This window comes from Phaenicophaeus curvirostris, chromosome 7, assembly GCF_032191515.1.
Source record: "Phaenicophaeus curvirostris isolate KB17595 chromosome 7, BPBGC_Pcur_1.0, whole genome shotgun sequence".
NCBI lineage: Eukaryota > Metazoa > Chordata > Aves > Cuculiformes > Cuculidae > Phaenicophaeus > Phaenicophaeus curvirostris.
The window spans coordinates 29,545,434-29,563,428 of NC_091398.1; the positions used below are offsets into that span (position 1 = coordinate 29,545,434).

The following is a 17,995-nucleotide window of genomic DNA, read 5'->3' on the forward strand; positions in this document are numbered from 1 at the left end:
CCTAGGCTGCCAAGTAAAGACAGAACCGCCAAACATGTGGGGAAACTGCTGCTAGCACAATTAATGGCTTCATCTGAGACATCAAAACCTGCTCAGAGCTGTCTTCAAAGTCAGGCAGGAGACAAACTCTTTCTCCAAAGACAACGAGGTACACCACGAAAACCAAAAATACCCAGTAGCCAGTCTCAGAAACAGGAAAGATGAAACAGTTTTGTTAGCCATTTTTAAGCCATCCAAACCCAGGAACAGAGTGTAAAGAGGTCAAGGAGCAGTGTGGTACTACACAGTGTTCAGGGATCAAGGATACATAGGCAGGCAGCCACCAGAGAGCACTTCATATTCATGGTCTCAACAACACAAAGTCTTTGTCATGTTTGTCATCTCAGGCAAGGGTGGAGTGCATGTTCACACAGGAGGGGCCACCAGCAGTTAAGCTCCTTGAAATACTGCGGACCTGGTCAGTAATGTCAGTGATTCTTAGGAAAAGAGGCAGTTCTTAGTATGGGACAAAGCAAAAATATCACCACAAAAAAAGCTATAATTAAACCAGAAGCACACCCAAGCAGACTTGGTCACTCAGCCTTCTCTACGCTCCATTTAGGCAAATAAAGAATTGTTCCAGGAAAACTACAAACATTCAGACTAGTCTGACCCATAAAAACTCAATTGCGTATGAGTTAACGTCAATACAAAACAGCTTTTTTTCATTTACTGTAAATCTCAGTGTTTAAAGCTGCGTTCTCTGGCTGTAGATTAGAAAACCAGATTTGAACTTCAGACTTTAAGGGAGGCAAAAGTTCTCATTCACCTTCTGTTTCAAGCAATTTTGTCTCCTAACTAAGCAATTAGCAATCAGCTTTAAGAATATCCTCTTCAGCTGCTCATTGCTCAGTCCTTTCTGCACCTTTCCTTGGAGGAGAAACCAGGAAAACTACAGTAAACTGAAGCAGGACAATACCTAGCAGATTTTAAACACAGCACAGTTTTAAAGTGTACTAGTTTATGCACATGTGTCTTGAACCTAGATACATGCCTTTGCACCTGAGGGCTGAAATTTGGGGCTTTCATTTAGGTGTGACCTGGGCTCAAACTAAGCCCATCTTTAGCTCCATGAGGGTTGCTTATACACCTCTACAGCAGTGCTCCCAGTATCACCACAGATCTTCTCAGATGTTAGTGGTTTTCCTCCATAGTTTTGGGTTTTGGCTTGTTTGTTTTCTGAACTGTCTAGGACTGGCAATAAAGATGACTCCTGGAAGACACTGTAAAGCAGAGATGGCCAGCCTTCCTAACCCAGCTGTATACTGAAATGCTCACTCAGCCAAGAACCACAAGTCACATACCACAGATCTGGAGAGCTAAACAAAGACTAGGAAAACTTTACAGGCAGGTGATGGCTCGTTACTCCTAAGCACCACTGTGGGACAGCGCTGGATTTGTCACACAGCTTGCTCTCAGTGACCCACTGCCATCAACCTCAACCACCCGCTATTTGGAGTACTTTAGATCCGAGGCTCCAAGCCAACTCAATGCTGGTCATGAAACAAAATCATGACTTCAATAGCTCATAGTCCACATGTGGTTCTGGCACTATGAGCTGGCTCTCTTCGGCAAGGACTTTCAGGTTTTTGTGGTTTGGGGCTTTTTGTTTTTTAAAGGAATGATTTTATTTCCTCACATTTATTAGCATTGAGATCTACTGTACAGTGCTTGTTTCCTCTGCATTCTCCCTGGTGCGATTTCTGGAACCACCTTCATTGCTCCCATTTCTGTCCGTGCTTGAAACTAGTTTCAACCAGCCATGGTCAAACCACACCCCATATGACTGCAGAGCATGGAATACACAACTGCATCAAGCCCTCTTGCTAAAGCAGCGGTTTGTAATATGGTTGCTGGTTGATTGTTTGTCTGAAAATCCCTACCCACAAGAGACGTTGAAGTAGTGCTAAAAGGCAGGCTAGTTCCAAAAACATTAGACGGTGTTTGTGTGGAAGACTTCTGGACAATGTAACTCTGTTGATAGATGCAGTTCCTGACCAAAGAAGCAAAGCCAGCAGCAGCCCCTAATGTGAGGACATGGCACCTTTACCAGTTTTGTGGACTGAAACAAGGTATGATGGTCTTAACACCACTCCAATAAATCCATACTCTGCCCCACCAGCTGAGTAGTTTTCCTGAGGTCAGTAATGATTTCTTACTGTAGGAGCTACCCTAAGGATTAGCAAACTAAGATCATGTTCAATTTGGGCTTACAGGACTCTGGCACCACTTTCCCAAGGAATGTGAGAAGGCAGGGGGGAAGAGATCGGGAAGGACAAGTGTAATGAGTCAGTCTTTGGAAACCAAGCTAAGAATTTGACTCTAGTTACTTCATTTACAGGCTGGTTTTAGAGCCGTTGCCAGCAAGCACTCACAGTTTCAAACTGGAGCAGACAAATTTGGGAGCCTGCCACTGCTGAATGTCCCCAGGTCACCTTAAGACAACAGCTAAGCTCACTCCTTTACGCTCACTCATAAATGTTTCCCCTGCTCTTGCTGAAAATGCTGGTCTCCATGTCAGGTGTCCTCTTAGCTTCCTTCTTCACCTTTGTGGGGAGGCCAAGCCAAAGACCTCTTCCACCCCAGTGCTACTGATCATCTATCTGGGTCTGTCCAGCAAGAAGCAAGACTCATGAGAAGTCATTATGCTCCACAAGCTTGGAGCCCTCTCCTGTTTGTGCACAAACACAGACACCAGACAGCCCTTCTTCCTAGCCCATATGAAACCTTTCAGATCTCACCTGAATGTCTCTACTGGTTCCTCTGCTATCTCTGCTATGCCACTTGGCCTTCAGTCGCTACCCAGTTCTTCCAGCCTTCCCCACTCCATAGCTCTGTCAGACCGGACCCTTCTCCAATCCAGTTCTGCACATGGACTATCTTCTGAGCTGGTCCATTCAGCAGCTGCTGTAGAACCACTCACACATAGAAGAGGTGTTTGGGGGCAGGAAGCAAAGCTGCTTCAGTGACGAAAGTTGTTAAGAGTGGTGAAGAGGTTGAGTCATGAAGGAACATTTGGACAGCAAGTAGCAAGAGTCACTCAACAAGCAGAAAACCCCAAACAGTCCTAATGATTTGGGCAAGCAACCACACTGGACATGAACTGCTCTGTTGGAGCTTGGACAGCCACTATGTCTTTTTATCTGCATTACTAGGAGCCAACTATGACTGAAACTCTCACCAGTACAGATGGGGTGGACAGACATACTTCAATGAAGTTACCCATTTGCTAAAGTAATCCATCACAAAACTCAAGTATGCAAGGAAGAAGGGAAGTTTTATGTAACAGTGTTTGGCCAGAGCATGATAAACATAGACAGAGGGTAAGGTGCAAGAAACATCCCTCTGCTTACAGTCAGTGTAAGGTGCTAAGGTGTAGAGAATGGTTTAAATTGTTTCATGAGATGGCTGTGGCACAGCAGCCGGGTCACAGTGCTCTGGAGCCAGTCAGCTCTCCTGCCATGTTTTAAGTATTGGCTCCACAGACCCGGGCTGCCTCAAGTTTATCTCCTCAGGCTCATACAATGTAATTCTGTCAGAACCTTTAATTTGCATCTAGCTCTACATCAGTCAGTACAATTGAGATCAATGTGAGATTCTCTGGTTTGTGTTGAGCAGGTCAAAGTAAAGAGTTGCAGCACCCTCCTCTGGTTTTGGGGAAGGGATGGAAAACTGCCTACACAACAGGTATCTGCCGGGAAACTATATACCTTAAGAATCAAAAGTGGTTCCCACAGAGAACTGTTACTGAAAGAAGAAGAAAATTTGACTCAGCACTTTGATTTTTGCTTTTAAGCAGACACACCTCATGTTTTTTATTCCAGAAGCTCAGTGCATGAGGAGTATGGTTTTGACACAGATGTCATTAAAAAGGCCATTTATTACTCTTTCATGTAGAAGTTCCTAAGCACAAACCTCTAAGTGAAATGGAAGGTTACCTGGCAATTAAAATTGGTTCTTTGTCTGGAATTGCAAGACAAATCCTCACCTCTTTTTAACCCCAGGCAATGTCCTCTCTTGTACCCCACCAACAGAAATTAAGACTCCCCAGCTCTGACCACAGCTGATTGAGAAGTGTCCCCAGCATCCTCTTCTCCCCATACCTGTGGTTACATTCAAGGAACACATAAGCTTCTCACAGGAGCTCATATCCACATGGGAGCAGACTCCAGTCCCTTTTTCCTAACTAGCACAGGCAACAGACTTCAATCTAAGAGACTTAGTATGAAGGTGAACTACATGTCAGACAACCTTACAGTCAAAGCTTCCCTTGCAACCAGAAATGGCGAATGCTAGAAGCAAGAGCACAGCCAATGGTGTGGTCTCTGAAGCAACCTGCTGAATTGGAGCAAAATGGTTTTTAAAATACGTGCATTGCAAGATATCAAGGGAAAAAAAAATCTATCCACATACAGAGGTTTTTCAAGAAACACAGAGCATCTTAGAGTAAGGAGGAAGACTAATTGCTTGTGAACTTAAGTAAATGAGGTGAGGATGCTCCTGAGAAGGTGGCTGGCAGATGCAAAGCTCTGACGAGGAACAGGAAGCAGTGAACCATTCAGCTGTCAGGAGATGGATCATCTTTTACCACTAACAACCCCAAAGACCATATAGAAAAAGGTGCTGTTGCCACTGCGGCAAGCCAACATCACTAAGGAGTGCCCTCTTCTTCCCCCAGCCCCTTCTCAACTCTACCCCACTGCACAGCTCCTGACAGCTTCATCCCTGCTTTGTTCCTCCAGGCCTGTTCAGTCTAATGCTCTCCAGGATGGATTCTGCAAAGACACATCCCACCACCCCCTTCTGAGTGATGAAAGACAGATGCAGAAGATACACGAGAACTGGTGGTCTGCCAAGGGAAGAGGTTAGTACTACATCAAGAAGGAGTAGGAGACAACTCCTTGAGATACTAAGCAGGAGAAAGCCTAACACAATATGGTCTATCTGCAAAGGCAGTAAGTCTTACTTTGCATAGGAAAACTCAAACTGCTGTAGTTAAATTTTTTAAAACTCAAAGTATTATGTAAAGAATTGTCTAAATTTGCCCTGTCAAGACAAGAAAAAAAAAAAAGCAGACACTGCTTCATATACTGAAGTATTTTTGGCCATCAACTGCTTTTCACATAGAAAAACTTTTACTCTGAAACAGGAACAGACTTAATGTTCCACAAGAGGATTCATCTCCATCTCACCCCTGATATGCCCCATATCACCTTCTAGGGTCTGCTGTATTTGGATGGATAAAAAAGGAAGATGATCACAAGTCTGAAGAATCTTTCAATCTGTGACACAGCACAGTGCCAGCTTATATAGCAGGAAACATCTAGCTCCCCAGATGCAGGCTGCAGCATTTGGCTGGTCTTCCTAAGGGGGCTGCATTGTTCTAACAACTAGCAACACAGATCCAGCAGCCAGATGCACCTGAGGTCAGAGCCCAAAGCAGATGAAAGCTCTGCTTTGTACAAACGTTGAGAGAAATGCAGCCAGAGCAGCACCTGAGTGAGTTTCATGCTCAGTGTACAGAAGCTTGAGGAGCTAGGGCAGTGTCCTGAAGGACGAGAGGATCTCAGTAACACAGGGCAGACAACTATCAGCTTGTTTCTAGACTAATCCCCTTGTTTACAACCTGGCAGAAAATAAGTGTAGTAAGTTTTAGGGTAACCTGTGCCTGGAGAAGTCTCATCCCTCCAGGACCCAAGTGCAGAAGGTGCTGCAAAGTGACAGCCAAACCCCAACCACAGATGTGTCGGCACAGATTCTGCCAAAGGAGAGAAAACCTAGAGAAACATGCAGTGCTTGTTATCCAGGAGTAAAAATTAGCCTGAGCTTAGTTACAGAGGACCTTGCTGTACTGAACCCAGCAACTTGTCACATTGTCCCACCCAGTGGGAGCAACATCAGGCTCTGCCCAGACCACTGAGGAGCATTTGGAAACCTGCTAACTCATCCCCTGGCAATGCCCTCCAGCAGCAGTTGGAGACTTGCAATGTTAAGATTACTCCGCAACCCAAAGTTTGCCAACCTGTTTAATTCATCTGGCTTTTTAAGCTGGAAGTAGGAGACTACGGTTTACGCTGTCTGAGATCAAGTCAGTACCTGACCACAGGGAACGGTGCATGCTATAACGCTGCTTTAAGTCAACAGTTACATCAATGGTACTTCATAATTTTATATCAGTTGACAATCTAGTATATAAATGTGAAAAAATATCTTCTTCCCCTCTTTTCCCCATCCTGCTGCCCTCCCAGAAAGGCACAAGTATGGGATTCAGTTCCTCTCATGAATCGTTCCCAGGAAATGTGCCCTCCTTCAGTATAGTAAAAACCCTACCTTGGTTGAGGTAGGTCAGAGTTTCTTCGTGCAGTTTCACAGCAGGTGATGTGGCTGTGCAGAGGACGTACTGAAAGGGAGGCAGTTTGGCATCATTCTCAGGAGACAGCTGCGGTTCTTCCTGCTTGAAGATTGGCAGTGCAAGGACATCTCTGTAACATACAGTTCATGAACAGTTAGGTACAAAGACTTCATGGAATAGTCTCACCTCGAGCTGCATTTGATTCTCATGCGCTGAGATAATGAAGATGGTCTCTGGAGAAATGCCAAATTATGACAGCTAAAAATGGAAGAATTCTGTCTGTATAACGTAACAAGGTAACTTCTGCCTCTAGGAACTAGACATAAAAGAACACAGCATTAGTGAAACAGAGTATTTCTGAGAATTAATTTACTATTTTAAACCATAGATCAGATTTACTTTTCAGGTAAGCAGTCTTCCTGATAAGGAAAAAAAAATTATCAAAAATAGATTCTTCATCCTTGTGGTAACACACCAGTTTAAGAGATTTTGGGTTCACAAATGAAAGTCTTTCAGGGGAAAAAAAGGCAAGAAAGGGCACTCTATTTTGACAGCACAATGTCTACAAGTAGTAGCTAAAGGTCAGCAACAGACACAGCCTGGTGTAAAAGAGACATTCAGGTAAATGATGGCGTGAACTGCTGGATTAATTGGCTCATAACATCTCCTTGCACTCCAATAAACCTGGTCACAGGGAACCGTGCAACTCGTAAGACAGTACGGGGCTAACTTCATAAATGCAGAGTGGCTTCAGTAGGACCTGTGCACAGTCCCAGTTCTGCCTCCTTTACAAGATGTTCATGCTGACCTGCCTGCCAATTTAGTCAAACCTATCCCAATCCACAATATCCTGTCTGCGTGAGGATTAGTAACAAGGCTGAGAGCACAACAGAATGATTAGTACAAAATGAGATGACAGGAATAAGCATCCTTATCTTAATATGCCTGATACTGAAGAACCACATTAGCCTTTCCCATGTCACTAACATTTCTGATCATTGCGTCCACCTACTTAAGACATTAATATCTGTTCAATTTAGGAGGATTATGCTGAACACAGAGACAGTTCAGAATAAAGTGATTTTTTTTTTTCTCCTCCATTTCCTCCAGATGTGTTCTGGACTTGACATTCTCATTACAGAGGCTGCAGTTCTGCTCCTTTCAGTAATCTCATACACAAAAAACGTTAAGAAAACCTGCTCTGGAACATGCCAGTGTGTACAGGCATGCCCCTCCATGGAATGAGCATTAAGAATTTTTTCCTTGCCTGTTCAGTTAATGATCCACTCTGCACTCATTCATAGCACCCACAACCTTGAAGGCCACTGAGGTCATCCGTGAAACAGGGCAGTAGTTTATAGCAAACTACTAAATTACCTGATTCAAATACAGGTACTCTTATTTATGGCAAAATCAAGCCAGAGAGCAAACTATGCCATTTTGGCTATAGGTGGGAGAAAAAAAACACCTAGCTCAGTTCCCATTCTCTCTTCCAATCTCAACTCCCTCTATATTATCACCAAGTCATAGCCATGCAGCCCCTGTTGCTTACTGGCACTACACACATAATCACAGCTCCTGCAGCCACATAGACCATTTTTTTTTCCTTGGTGGTGATGACTTACTACAGTAATGAAGTGACAGATATGCCTACAGTAGATTTCTGAAATAGATAACATTGCTCCACACACACTCAGGATCTGATACTGTTCCACAGAGTCATCTCGCTCACCCCAGATGCCAACATTTGATCTTAACACATGCATCTGCACAATGCTATTGGAATGTGCGTTGCTTTACAAATGAGAACAGATCAAAAATTCTGAAGCCTGAAAGCTTTTGCAGATGTGCAAAAAAACAGCACAAAATCTGGCCCAGGTTTAACAGTTAGGTGTGAGGAATTTGTGCACCTATTCCGCAGAAACAGCTGAGGAATTTAAGCAAGGGGAAGTCAAGATTCAAATATCATTTCGCATCAGGTTCTTAACACCCCTACACTTGCTGGGACAGCTGTCTGATTGCTGAAGGCTGCAAGCATGGAGGCATTAATGGTTTGGTTTCTGGAAAGCTTTGCCATATTAAAGCAATGATGAAGCCACACAAGTTAACCACATTTTTATTCCTATAGGATTTGAACTAATGGCCAGCGGTATCCATGGCTTTGGATGGAGCTCTTCTAAAACATTTCACAGATGAAGGCTTAAAAGAATTTCTAAGCTATAGGTATATAAGATACCACAATGTTTGCCCAACTCTCTTCATTCCAGAGTTGTAAATCATGTTTTGGAAAAAGCAGCCTTTTATAACAGTTCCCACTTTAAAAAAAAAGTTACAAACCCTTACAACCCTCCTAAATTTCATCTTTAGGCTAAAGTTTTACAGTTCTGGTCTTAACCAAGGGCAAGTCTGCCTACCTAGAAAGAGCGAAAGTTATTTGAGACAGTTCAGTTCAGCCACCTGGCAGAACAAGTAACAAGATACATACAGGGTTTCCATAAAAAAAAAAAAGATTATTTATGACAATTTATCAGTACTATTGTCTTGCTAGAACTGTAAATACCACTGAGGTACAGCAGAATTTACAGAGATGTCTTGGAGATACACAAAGCCTTTGATCTTGGCAAAGTATAATTGATAAAAACTTTTCCTACTACTTCTTCAAGCACTGTACTATTTTGGTTTCCGATGCGAAGTTGCTACAAGTGGATATGGAGAGCCTGCAGAAAGGCACAGCTCAGCAGAAAAAATGCCCCCTAGATATGCATGCCTTGACAGATTCCCAGGGCCAGTGAATTGGCCAGAATTAGAGGCCCCTACAAAAAAACAAGGGTATATTCAACTGACATTTCCTGAAACACCTGAGGCCATTCCTGCCATAAGGCTGGTTTTAGGGCTTTTAGTCCCAGATCAAACACACCACACTCACAGTGGCAGATATTAAAGCTGAAGTTGATTGCTAAAACATTGACAGGTTACCACACTAGCAGTCTTCCTGCTAGATCAGGCATCCTTTATCCCCCCAGACAACATCAAGCCAGCAATAACATGTTTTCTGGCCAATTAAAAGGAATCGGGATTTTGGGCTCAAGCCTGACTCGAACTTGATGGTCTTTAGCACTCGTGCCACAAATCCATGAAGTTAATAAAGCAGCCCAGGCACCATAAATTCTCTCCAATACAGAAAGTATGTAGAAGTACCAATGCTGATGCTCCCCTGCTACTACCATTCCCACTGCCTTGAACTAATCAGGTCTGCAAGAAGCAAGAGAGAACAAGACTTTTGCCACATACATGTTGTTAAAACAGACTTACTAAGATAGAGGGAGGAGATGTATGATGAAGTGCCAATGCTGCCACAAAGCAAGAATCTCACAGTATTGTATCACTTGATAAATGGAAATTATTATCTAGTTAAAAAAAAAAATCCTTTGCAAATACACTGATAGGAATCAGGAATAGTTAAGATTGCAAGTTTCCTTGAAAGGGAAGTATCATCTGTGTTCAAAGTGCTTCACCAGGCAAACTCGATATTCTCTGAACAGTGGTTATTTGGGGGTACATTTTGAAAGCAAGGCTTTTGGGCCACAGCCAGGTTCTCCACTGCTGCAGTTCAGCAAAATCACACTTCAGCAGAGCAGCAGCAGTTGACACCAGCTGAGAGCTCAGCTCTACATGTATTCCAGAAAGAAATAATTCATAAGCACCCAGCAGAAGAGAAACTCCCAAAGTTGTCTGCTTTGCCTTCTTTTGGAGAGGAAATATGGGTTTGTGCTACACATGTTACAGACTATTGTTTAGCAGCCCTTGTACTTAAATTAGGCACTTTTAATTAAACCCAACTGTGTGGAGGCAGGAAAAAGCTGGTTTAGACAAGTTCAGAAAGTGAAATTCTGAGCGTTTTACCCATCGTCCCAAAAAGAAGAGAAAGAAATCCCCATCCTGAGAAAACTGAACGCCCTCTTCGTTTGCCAAGAGGCTTTTTCCACAGACTTTTGACAGCGCTTTGCATCCGTCGCACCTTCTCCCTTTGAACCGCGCTACCTAAACCCTCGAGAAGTAGGAAGCCGGCAAAAGAAATAAAACAAAAGTGCAGAAAAGTCGTCTAATCAGGCGCTAAAAAAAAAAAAGAAAGGAGGGGGGAAGAAGAGAGGGCACATCTCTCGGAAAGCGTTAGCAGCGCTGCAGCCGGGGGATGCGCCGGGTACCACCGCCGGCATCCCAGCCGGGAGGGGTCTTTGGGGATGGAGAAAAACCTCTCCCACCACCCCTATCACCTCCCCGCGGGGCTCCCGGGGCCGGGGACTCACCGCAGGTAGCTGCCGGTCGAGTGCTGGTTGTAGTGCTCGGGCTGCGTGTGCCAAAACAGCATCTTGGGGGCGGCGGGCGGATGGGATGCAGGGATGGGATGCAGGGATGGGATGCAGGGAGGCAGGGATGCAGGGGGCTGGCCGCGGGCGCGGTGCCTGGGGCTGGAGGAGCCCGGGGAGCAGCAGGGGCCAGCCGGGCTGCCCACCCCGAGGCGAGCCGGGCACGGCTGCGGCAGAGACTGGAGCCCCGGCTCCGCCGGCTCCCGGAGCTTTTATGGCTCAGCCCCGGCGGCCGCGGGTTGGCCACAGCGGGGAGCGCGGAGCCCGCAGAGCCCTCCCCCGGCCCGCCCCGCTCCACCGCCCGCCCCGGGCACCGGCGGGACCGATCGACCCCCGAGGGCAGGGACGGGGCTGGACCCGGGGCCGGGAGTGATGGGGCCGGGGGGAGAGAGGGATGGGCACGGCCAGCCCTGCCCTGGGTGGAGCGGGGGGTACAGGGCGATCCCTGCCCTGAGAGAGCAGGGGATACAGGGCGATCCCTGCCCTGGGAGAGCAAAGATCACTGGGGAAAGCAGGGGATACAGGGCAATCCCTGTCCTGGGAGAGCAGGGGGATACAGGGCAATCCCTGCCCTGAGAGAGCAGGGGACACAGGGCAATCCCTGCCCTGGGAGAGCAAAGATTACTGGGGAAAGCAGGGGATACAGGGCAATCCCTGCCCTAGGAGAGTAGGGGATACAGGGCAATCCCTGTCCTGGGAGAGCAGGGGACACAGGGCAATCCCTGCCCTGTAAGGAGCAAAGATCACTGGGGAAAGCAAGGGGTACAGGGCAATCCCTGCCCTGGGAGACGAAGGGGATACAGGGTAATCCCTGTCCTGGGGGGAGCAAAGATCACTGGGGAAAGCAGGGGGATACAGGGCGATCCCTGCCCTGGGTGAGCAGGGGGATACAGGGCAATCCCTATCCTGGGTAAGCAGGAGGATTTGCCCATGTTCTTTAAAACCCATCCTGCTCACGTTGAGCCATGATGTGTCAGGCAGTGGGGAGGCCAAGTATGAAATCACTGGTCAGGAGCTTCTGAAGTCCCTGTTTTTTTAAGCAAAGGACTTGTTTTACTTCTGAGCTGTCTGTCTCTTACACTGGCCTGTGCTTCAGGTGAACTTTATATCAGGGGGTATTTTCCAGCTGAAAGAGTGAGAGACAAATTTGCCAGAGGACAGTATTAGGGACTAAACTCTCCCGTGGCCCATCCAAAGCCCTTCTGTCTTTCCTAACCCAACTCTCCTACTTGGTGAGGAGAGATCTGTTTCTTTACCATTTCACATTGCAGATCCTGATCCTCCCCTACAAGGCTGTCCACACCCATCATTTTCCTAACCCCCAGCTCTCAGGGCACCTTCCTGTCCCATTAATCCTTCTCACGATGGATAGTTTGGAAAGGGGGAACAAAAAGGTCGAGGAGGTTCCCTGTTTGGTCACTTCCTATTATCTATCCACTGGCAGAAACGGAACCAGACTTTTAATTACTCAGAGTCATTAAAAATCTTCCTATGCACAGGCTTCCTGGGCAAATTTCAGCTGAGAAAAGCGCCGTTTACTCAGGATAGCTGTTGCCATGTATTATGATGTACTGCCGTATTTTACAGCTGAGACAACAGAATTTCACTGTCAGATGGAACTTTTATTATCCTGCCATGATTACAGATTGTCAACATTGTCACAGCACCTACAGATCATCGTTAGGTTGAGACTGAAAGAGTCAGATTCAGTAGAACTATAGGCATTGGCAGTTCAGATGCTGATGCGTCATGAATTGAAAAACAAACTCACCTGAAGGGTAACTAAGCAGCTTCACAGAGGTGCTGCGAGTCTTCAAGTTTGTAAGATGCATTATTTATATCGGCTTATCGCTTAGTTTCAGCCTAGCTCACGTGACATCTGAGCAGCAGCAGCTCAGACCTTGATTGAGCAAAGCCTATACATAGGTCTTGGACAGAGAAACAAGACAAAGTTTGCTGAGGTGTCCAAGGACTTCTCTGAACAGTAAATATCCTTCCATAGTTTGAACAGTTTGCTGCATCAAACAGAGAACAACGTAGTCCAATGTGAGAGTAAATCACCATACTATACAAAACAAAGGATCCCATCAAATCTGGCATGTCAATATTTTTCTTTACCGTCTTTCTAGTAAGCAAATATGTTGGGGGGAAAATGACTTTAAAATAATCCCATTTGTTTCCTCTCTGGCCTGTTGCTGAATGTAGAAAATAAGGTGAGATTTGCTAATTAACTTTATAGAGACTCCACCAGACTCCATCAGTCTTCTGAATTTTCCTGTCCCTCCCATCTCTTTCTTAGCCAAATCTGATGAAAAATAAAAAAGACATCTTTGTTCTTTGTCTACCTCTCCTGAAAGAAATTTCAGCCCTCTTCTGTCCTAACTCCTGCTTTTCCACCAGCACGGAAGTTTGCATCACAGCATTAAATACCCTCTCCTGATCTTCAAAATCCACCACATCATACAGACCAAGTCCTCCTCTGCTCCCCTCTGGGGCTCTCTTGATCACCCAGCGTCTTCTCTTCCCCTTTCCCTAACACAGCCTCCTTCAGTGAAGAAATCTTCTCCACTGCAGCTTCCTCATCCAAACCTCCCTTTGCTCTCCTACTCCTTCCCAGATGAAAGTAATTTCTTTCCCTCTGCTGTGCTGATTGCTCTTCATCTCTCTTTTTAGACGCTTGTTCAATTGGCCACAGTAAAATGCTTTGCTCATATGATCAAAAGGGGTTGAGTGAGTATTTAGTTTGATGGACTTTTCTACTGGAGTTAATGCTATGAATTGGGATATTTTTTGTGTGAAAAAATATTTTAAAAATAAGTATATTTTCCTGTGGACATTTGTGCTTGGGCACAACAGTACCATGCTAGTGAATTCAAGCTGGCATGAAGAGGAAGAATAATTTCAAGTATATAAGTCCTTTCGATTGAAAAACATTAAAAAACACCACACACACAAAAATATCCCCAACCAAACACAAAACCTTCAAGCATTAATAGTTGCACTTTCAGTTTAAGATATTATTGCCTCAGAAATTTGCTTTGCTGCTTCACTGGTCGTTACAATCCCTTTAGCTAAGCAGTGAGTGGAAAATGTGTGCCCTTCAACTGCTTTGCTGGAGAGTCAGGAGGTTTGCATCAACTTCTCAACACTCGGAGCCAACCAAATAGACTTTGCACTGAAGTGGCTGAGATACAGTCATGCATCCTATGCCCTTTCTTCCCTGGAAAAAAAGGTGTTTCTATTAGCCAAGAGGCTGAAGGGATGTGAACGTGGGATTGTGATAACACTGCAGAGATGAGTAAGTAAAAACTCAGATTGGTAAAGAAATTAAGCACTTAACCCCCACCAAATTCAAAGGAAACAGAGCATCTCTACACCTTTATAAATTCCACCACAAACATCTGAATTGCCTCTGAAAAGTCTGACAGTAACTTCTACATCAGATAAGCAATTTTGTGTCCATGAAGCCCAAAGTAAACTTAGGTGAAGGATGAAGGTTGGACACTGTACTGAAGAGCTTCCAAAAGCTGCCATCAGCTCATTGTGGCACTAGTCAAGGTTATTCAGGGATTACTCCAGCTCTCTCCTGGTGCTTGTGCCATAGAGTTACAGCCTGTCTGGATGAACTGCAGGGATCTGAAATGAGCTGCAGAGACTGGGGAAAACTTACTGCAGTGATCACACAAGCACTGAATATGCTTTAAGAAAAAAATCAGCATGGTGCCTCTTGTGTTACTTCTGTGTATTTTAGCTCATGGATTTCCAGCCTCTGACATGGGGACACTTTGGGGGGAGCTCTATTTAAACAGACTCTGCAAGATAACCAAGAAAAGTGGCTGCACTGTGGCTGGCCAATTTGTTCTACATTCCCTGGAAAATACTGAAGGCACCAGAAAGGCCTGAAAACTCAAGATCTTAATCAACTGCAATGTGCTGAATGAAGAAAGGAGCAGCTTTTATAGATCCCTTATTGTTCTAAAAGCTGGAAAATCATTGTTTTACTTTTGACAGGGTTTGGGACAGCTCCCAGTGGCAAGCACAGGCTCTTCTGAGTAGCCTGCTGACCTCTGATATGTCCTTATCCATCCTGTGCAGGTCCACTTTTCAGACAGAAACCAGCCTAGATGGGTTCCCATTGCCCTCGGGGCATAGCTGTGGCCAGGAATTTGGGGCAATGGCTACCACCAGGAGTATGAATATAGTCCTGGTGTTACAACCAAGAAGAATGACACAGAACTGGAAAAACTGAGAATGAAAAATGTCTTGAAAATATGCCTTATAGTGAAAGAAACAAGGAGCCTAGTTTGGTTTTACCCAGAGGAAGATTAGCAGGTGAATCATCACGTCTATAAATACTCATATGGGAAATCAGCATCTTGTGACAAATGCTCCTGAACCTCACAGCAAAGACACAAGAGGCAGGGAATAAACACTGGAAATCAATAAACCAAGGCTAAGAACAGACTGCATAATTTAGCCAGGAAAATAATCAACCATGCGTGCAAATTTCCCAGAGTTTATGGTTAAAGCCCCCATTCCCCATTTTCTAGACATAAATAAAGAGTAAATTTTTCTCCTAAGAAAAGAGAAGTTGAACAGAAAGGAATTCATTTAGGTCCTGTGGCCAGTTTGACAGAGGAGAACAAAGATGCTCACTGGGACCCTTTTTATCTTTACAATCTCTGACATTGCCTCACCAAAGGCTTCCAAATGCCTTCCTATTACAGTCAGCCCCCTGTTCTACCATGTATGTCTAGGGCAACGTAGCCCCTTCCCCGAGCGCCAAACAGCCAGCAATGCTCCTATGTTGTGATGTGCTGTCAACACAATCCCCATGACACAATAAGAACCACATTAACTGAACTTAATAGCAAAACAAATATCAGGAATAATACCACACAGACTGGCTTATTTATTTTCTAATTCAAGTCATTCATTAAAACCCTCACCATTTTCCTGTTTATCAGAGGTCACCATCAAATTTCCAGCTGCCACTGAATTTCCAGGCACAACCAAGTAGTGATGAATCCACGAGGTCTTTTTGCCACAGAAATTACACCTCATTTGCATGCTTTCCCCAATGTCATATTAATCATTTTGACTGTTCTGATTTTATCAGCCGAACCAAACTTTTTTTTTTTTTCCTGGTGAATATTTCTTTTAAAGTCATTTCGCTGTGGAAACAAAAAGATATTTACACAATGAGGATGATCAATGATTGGATGACACAATAGCACGTTAAAAATGCTCATTATATATCTGTTGGCATTGGTTGTCTCATTGTGAGCAATTACGGGGACACAGTAGCTGTGTTTACATTGCTACAAGAGAGGCCTCCGCAGCCAACGCTGCTACTAGGAAAGCAGCACATGGCTTCAAAAAAAAAAAAAAAAAAGAAAGAATAACAACAAAAGAACGCATGCACTTTTTGGCCAGCAGCAAACTGACTGCAAACAGCTGTGCCCGATACGCTCCTTGGGTTAGTAACGGTCCCCTCTGCCTGAGGTCACCGAGCGTCCTGCCAGCTCCTAGCAGCCTCCACTGTCCTGGATGGGACAAGAGTGAATAAAATTGTGTCCTCGCACACAGGAAGCTGGCAGAGCACAGGGGATCATCACTGCCCAGTGCTTTGTGGGGAGCGGGGGCCCAAGGCAAAGCATCATCACCCAGGGCCAAAAGCCAGCCCGCTCTGCTCACAGCTCTGTTGTCTGAGGACGCTTTCTCTTCATGGGAAAAAAAAAAATCGTAGCCATGGTAAAAATATCTTGATGGTTGCCTGCACCCCACATCCACCCACCAGCCTGGTTTGCCACCCTGCCCGAAACGCTGGTGTCAGCACAACCCGGGAGTGGAAAGGGAGCGATGGAGCAACCAGAGGCCAGACTGCAGCGGGAACTGCTTAAAGCAGCTTTGCCAGAGAGGCTGGAGTGTGAAAGTGCAGGAAGAGGTGCCAGAAGATGTCTAGTCCATAGATCCCACAGAGCAAGGCTGTGTCATCCCTCTTGATGAAAAGGGAGTCTGAAAAGCCTGAACAAGAGGCAGAAGGCACTCTGCAGATTTGTAGACAACGCTAAATTAGGTGGGGTGGTGTGCATGCTGAACACCAGTGCTTCAATCCAGCAGGACCTTGGGAAACTTGAAGTCAACAGAAACCTCATGAAGTTTAGCAGAGACATGTGAAGTACTGCATGGAGCTGAAACAATCCCATGGTCCAGTTCAGGCTGGGAACCAACTGGTTGGAGAGCAGCCCTACTGAGAAGGATGCATGTTTTATCTTGAAAGACAGTTTAAATAGGGGACAGCAGTTCCTCTCGCTAGAAATAGGGCAAACTACTTGTAATGCAGGAAATCAAGTGAAGTTATCAACCCTTCTAGTCGGTGCTGGTGAAACTGCACCTGTTAGACCCTCCAGTTCAAAAGGGATATGGAGAAACTGGACAAGGTCCAGCAGGTAACTGCTAAAACACTCAGGCCCTAGAGCACTTCTCCCGTGAGGACGCCTTGAGGACATCAGGCTTGCTGAGTAATGATGATGAAGTTAAGACAGGACCTCAGAGCAGCTCACAAGCTATGCTATGGCAGTTAAAAAGATTATAGAGCCAAATCCTTCTTACTAGCAGAGCGATTGAAGCAATGTTCACAAACTATGACTTGGAGATTAGACTGAACAGTAGGAAAACCTTCTTTACTAGAGGTCTGGAACACCGGGACATCAGATAGTTAGATTAAAGACAAACAGAGGTCCCTTCCCACCAACATTTCATCAAGTCTATGAAATCCAGCTATAAAGGATACTACGATCCTTACACAGGTGGCCCTGTGTACAGGCTCCAAATCCTGTTCATGCTCTAAGCAGTGCCTAGGTCTCACCACACAGGTTGTGCCCAAGAACATATGGGATGTCCAGTGCTTCCCAGCTTCTGAAGTCAGTCATGGTAAAAGGTCTAAATGCTGCTCTACTGCAGCTCTCCTGCCTCATTGAGACTTCCAAGCAAAAACCCTCTGAGAAGTGTTTATTTTAAACTCTGGAGGAAAGGGATTATAATTTGAACCTGGCAAAGCAACACTGACAAGCAAACTCATCCTCTCCAATGTAAACTACTCAAATGTGAAATGAGTCCAGGATAATAATTAGACACAGTTGAACATGTACAAAGATCTGAAATGCTCCACCTCAGGGCATTTATCTGCTACAGGACAGCACAAAGCATGAAGAAGTGCATTACAGAGCCTTTC

The 17,995-nt window shown here is 45.1% G+C and overlaps 1 protein-coding gene across 1 annotated transcript in view; it reads right to left on the bottom strand.

Annotated features, from left to right (window-relative positions):
* TFCP2L1 (transcription factor CP2 like 1) overlaps window positions 1–10,799 on the bottom strand; it is a 37,197-nt gene extending 26,398 nt beyond the window's left edge. The window contains exons 1-2 of the mRNA XM_069861408.1: window positions 10,699–10,799; window positions 6,370–6,521 (exon numbers count right to left, since the gene is read on the bottom strand). Coding sequence (XP_069717509.1) covers window positions 6,370–6,521; window positions 10,699–10,760 — 214 coding nt within the window. The 5' untranslated portion in view covers window positions 10,761–10,799. The remainder of the gene's footprint in view (window positions 1–6,369; window positions 6,522–10,698) is intronic.
* Between the last annotated feature and the right edge of the window lie 7,196 nt (window positions 10,800–17,995).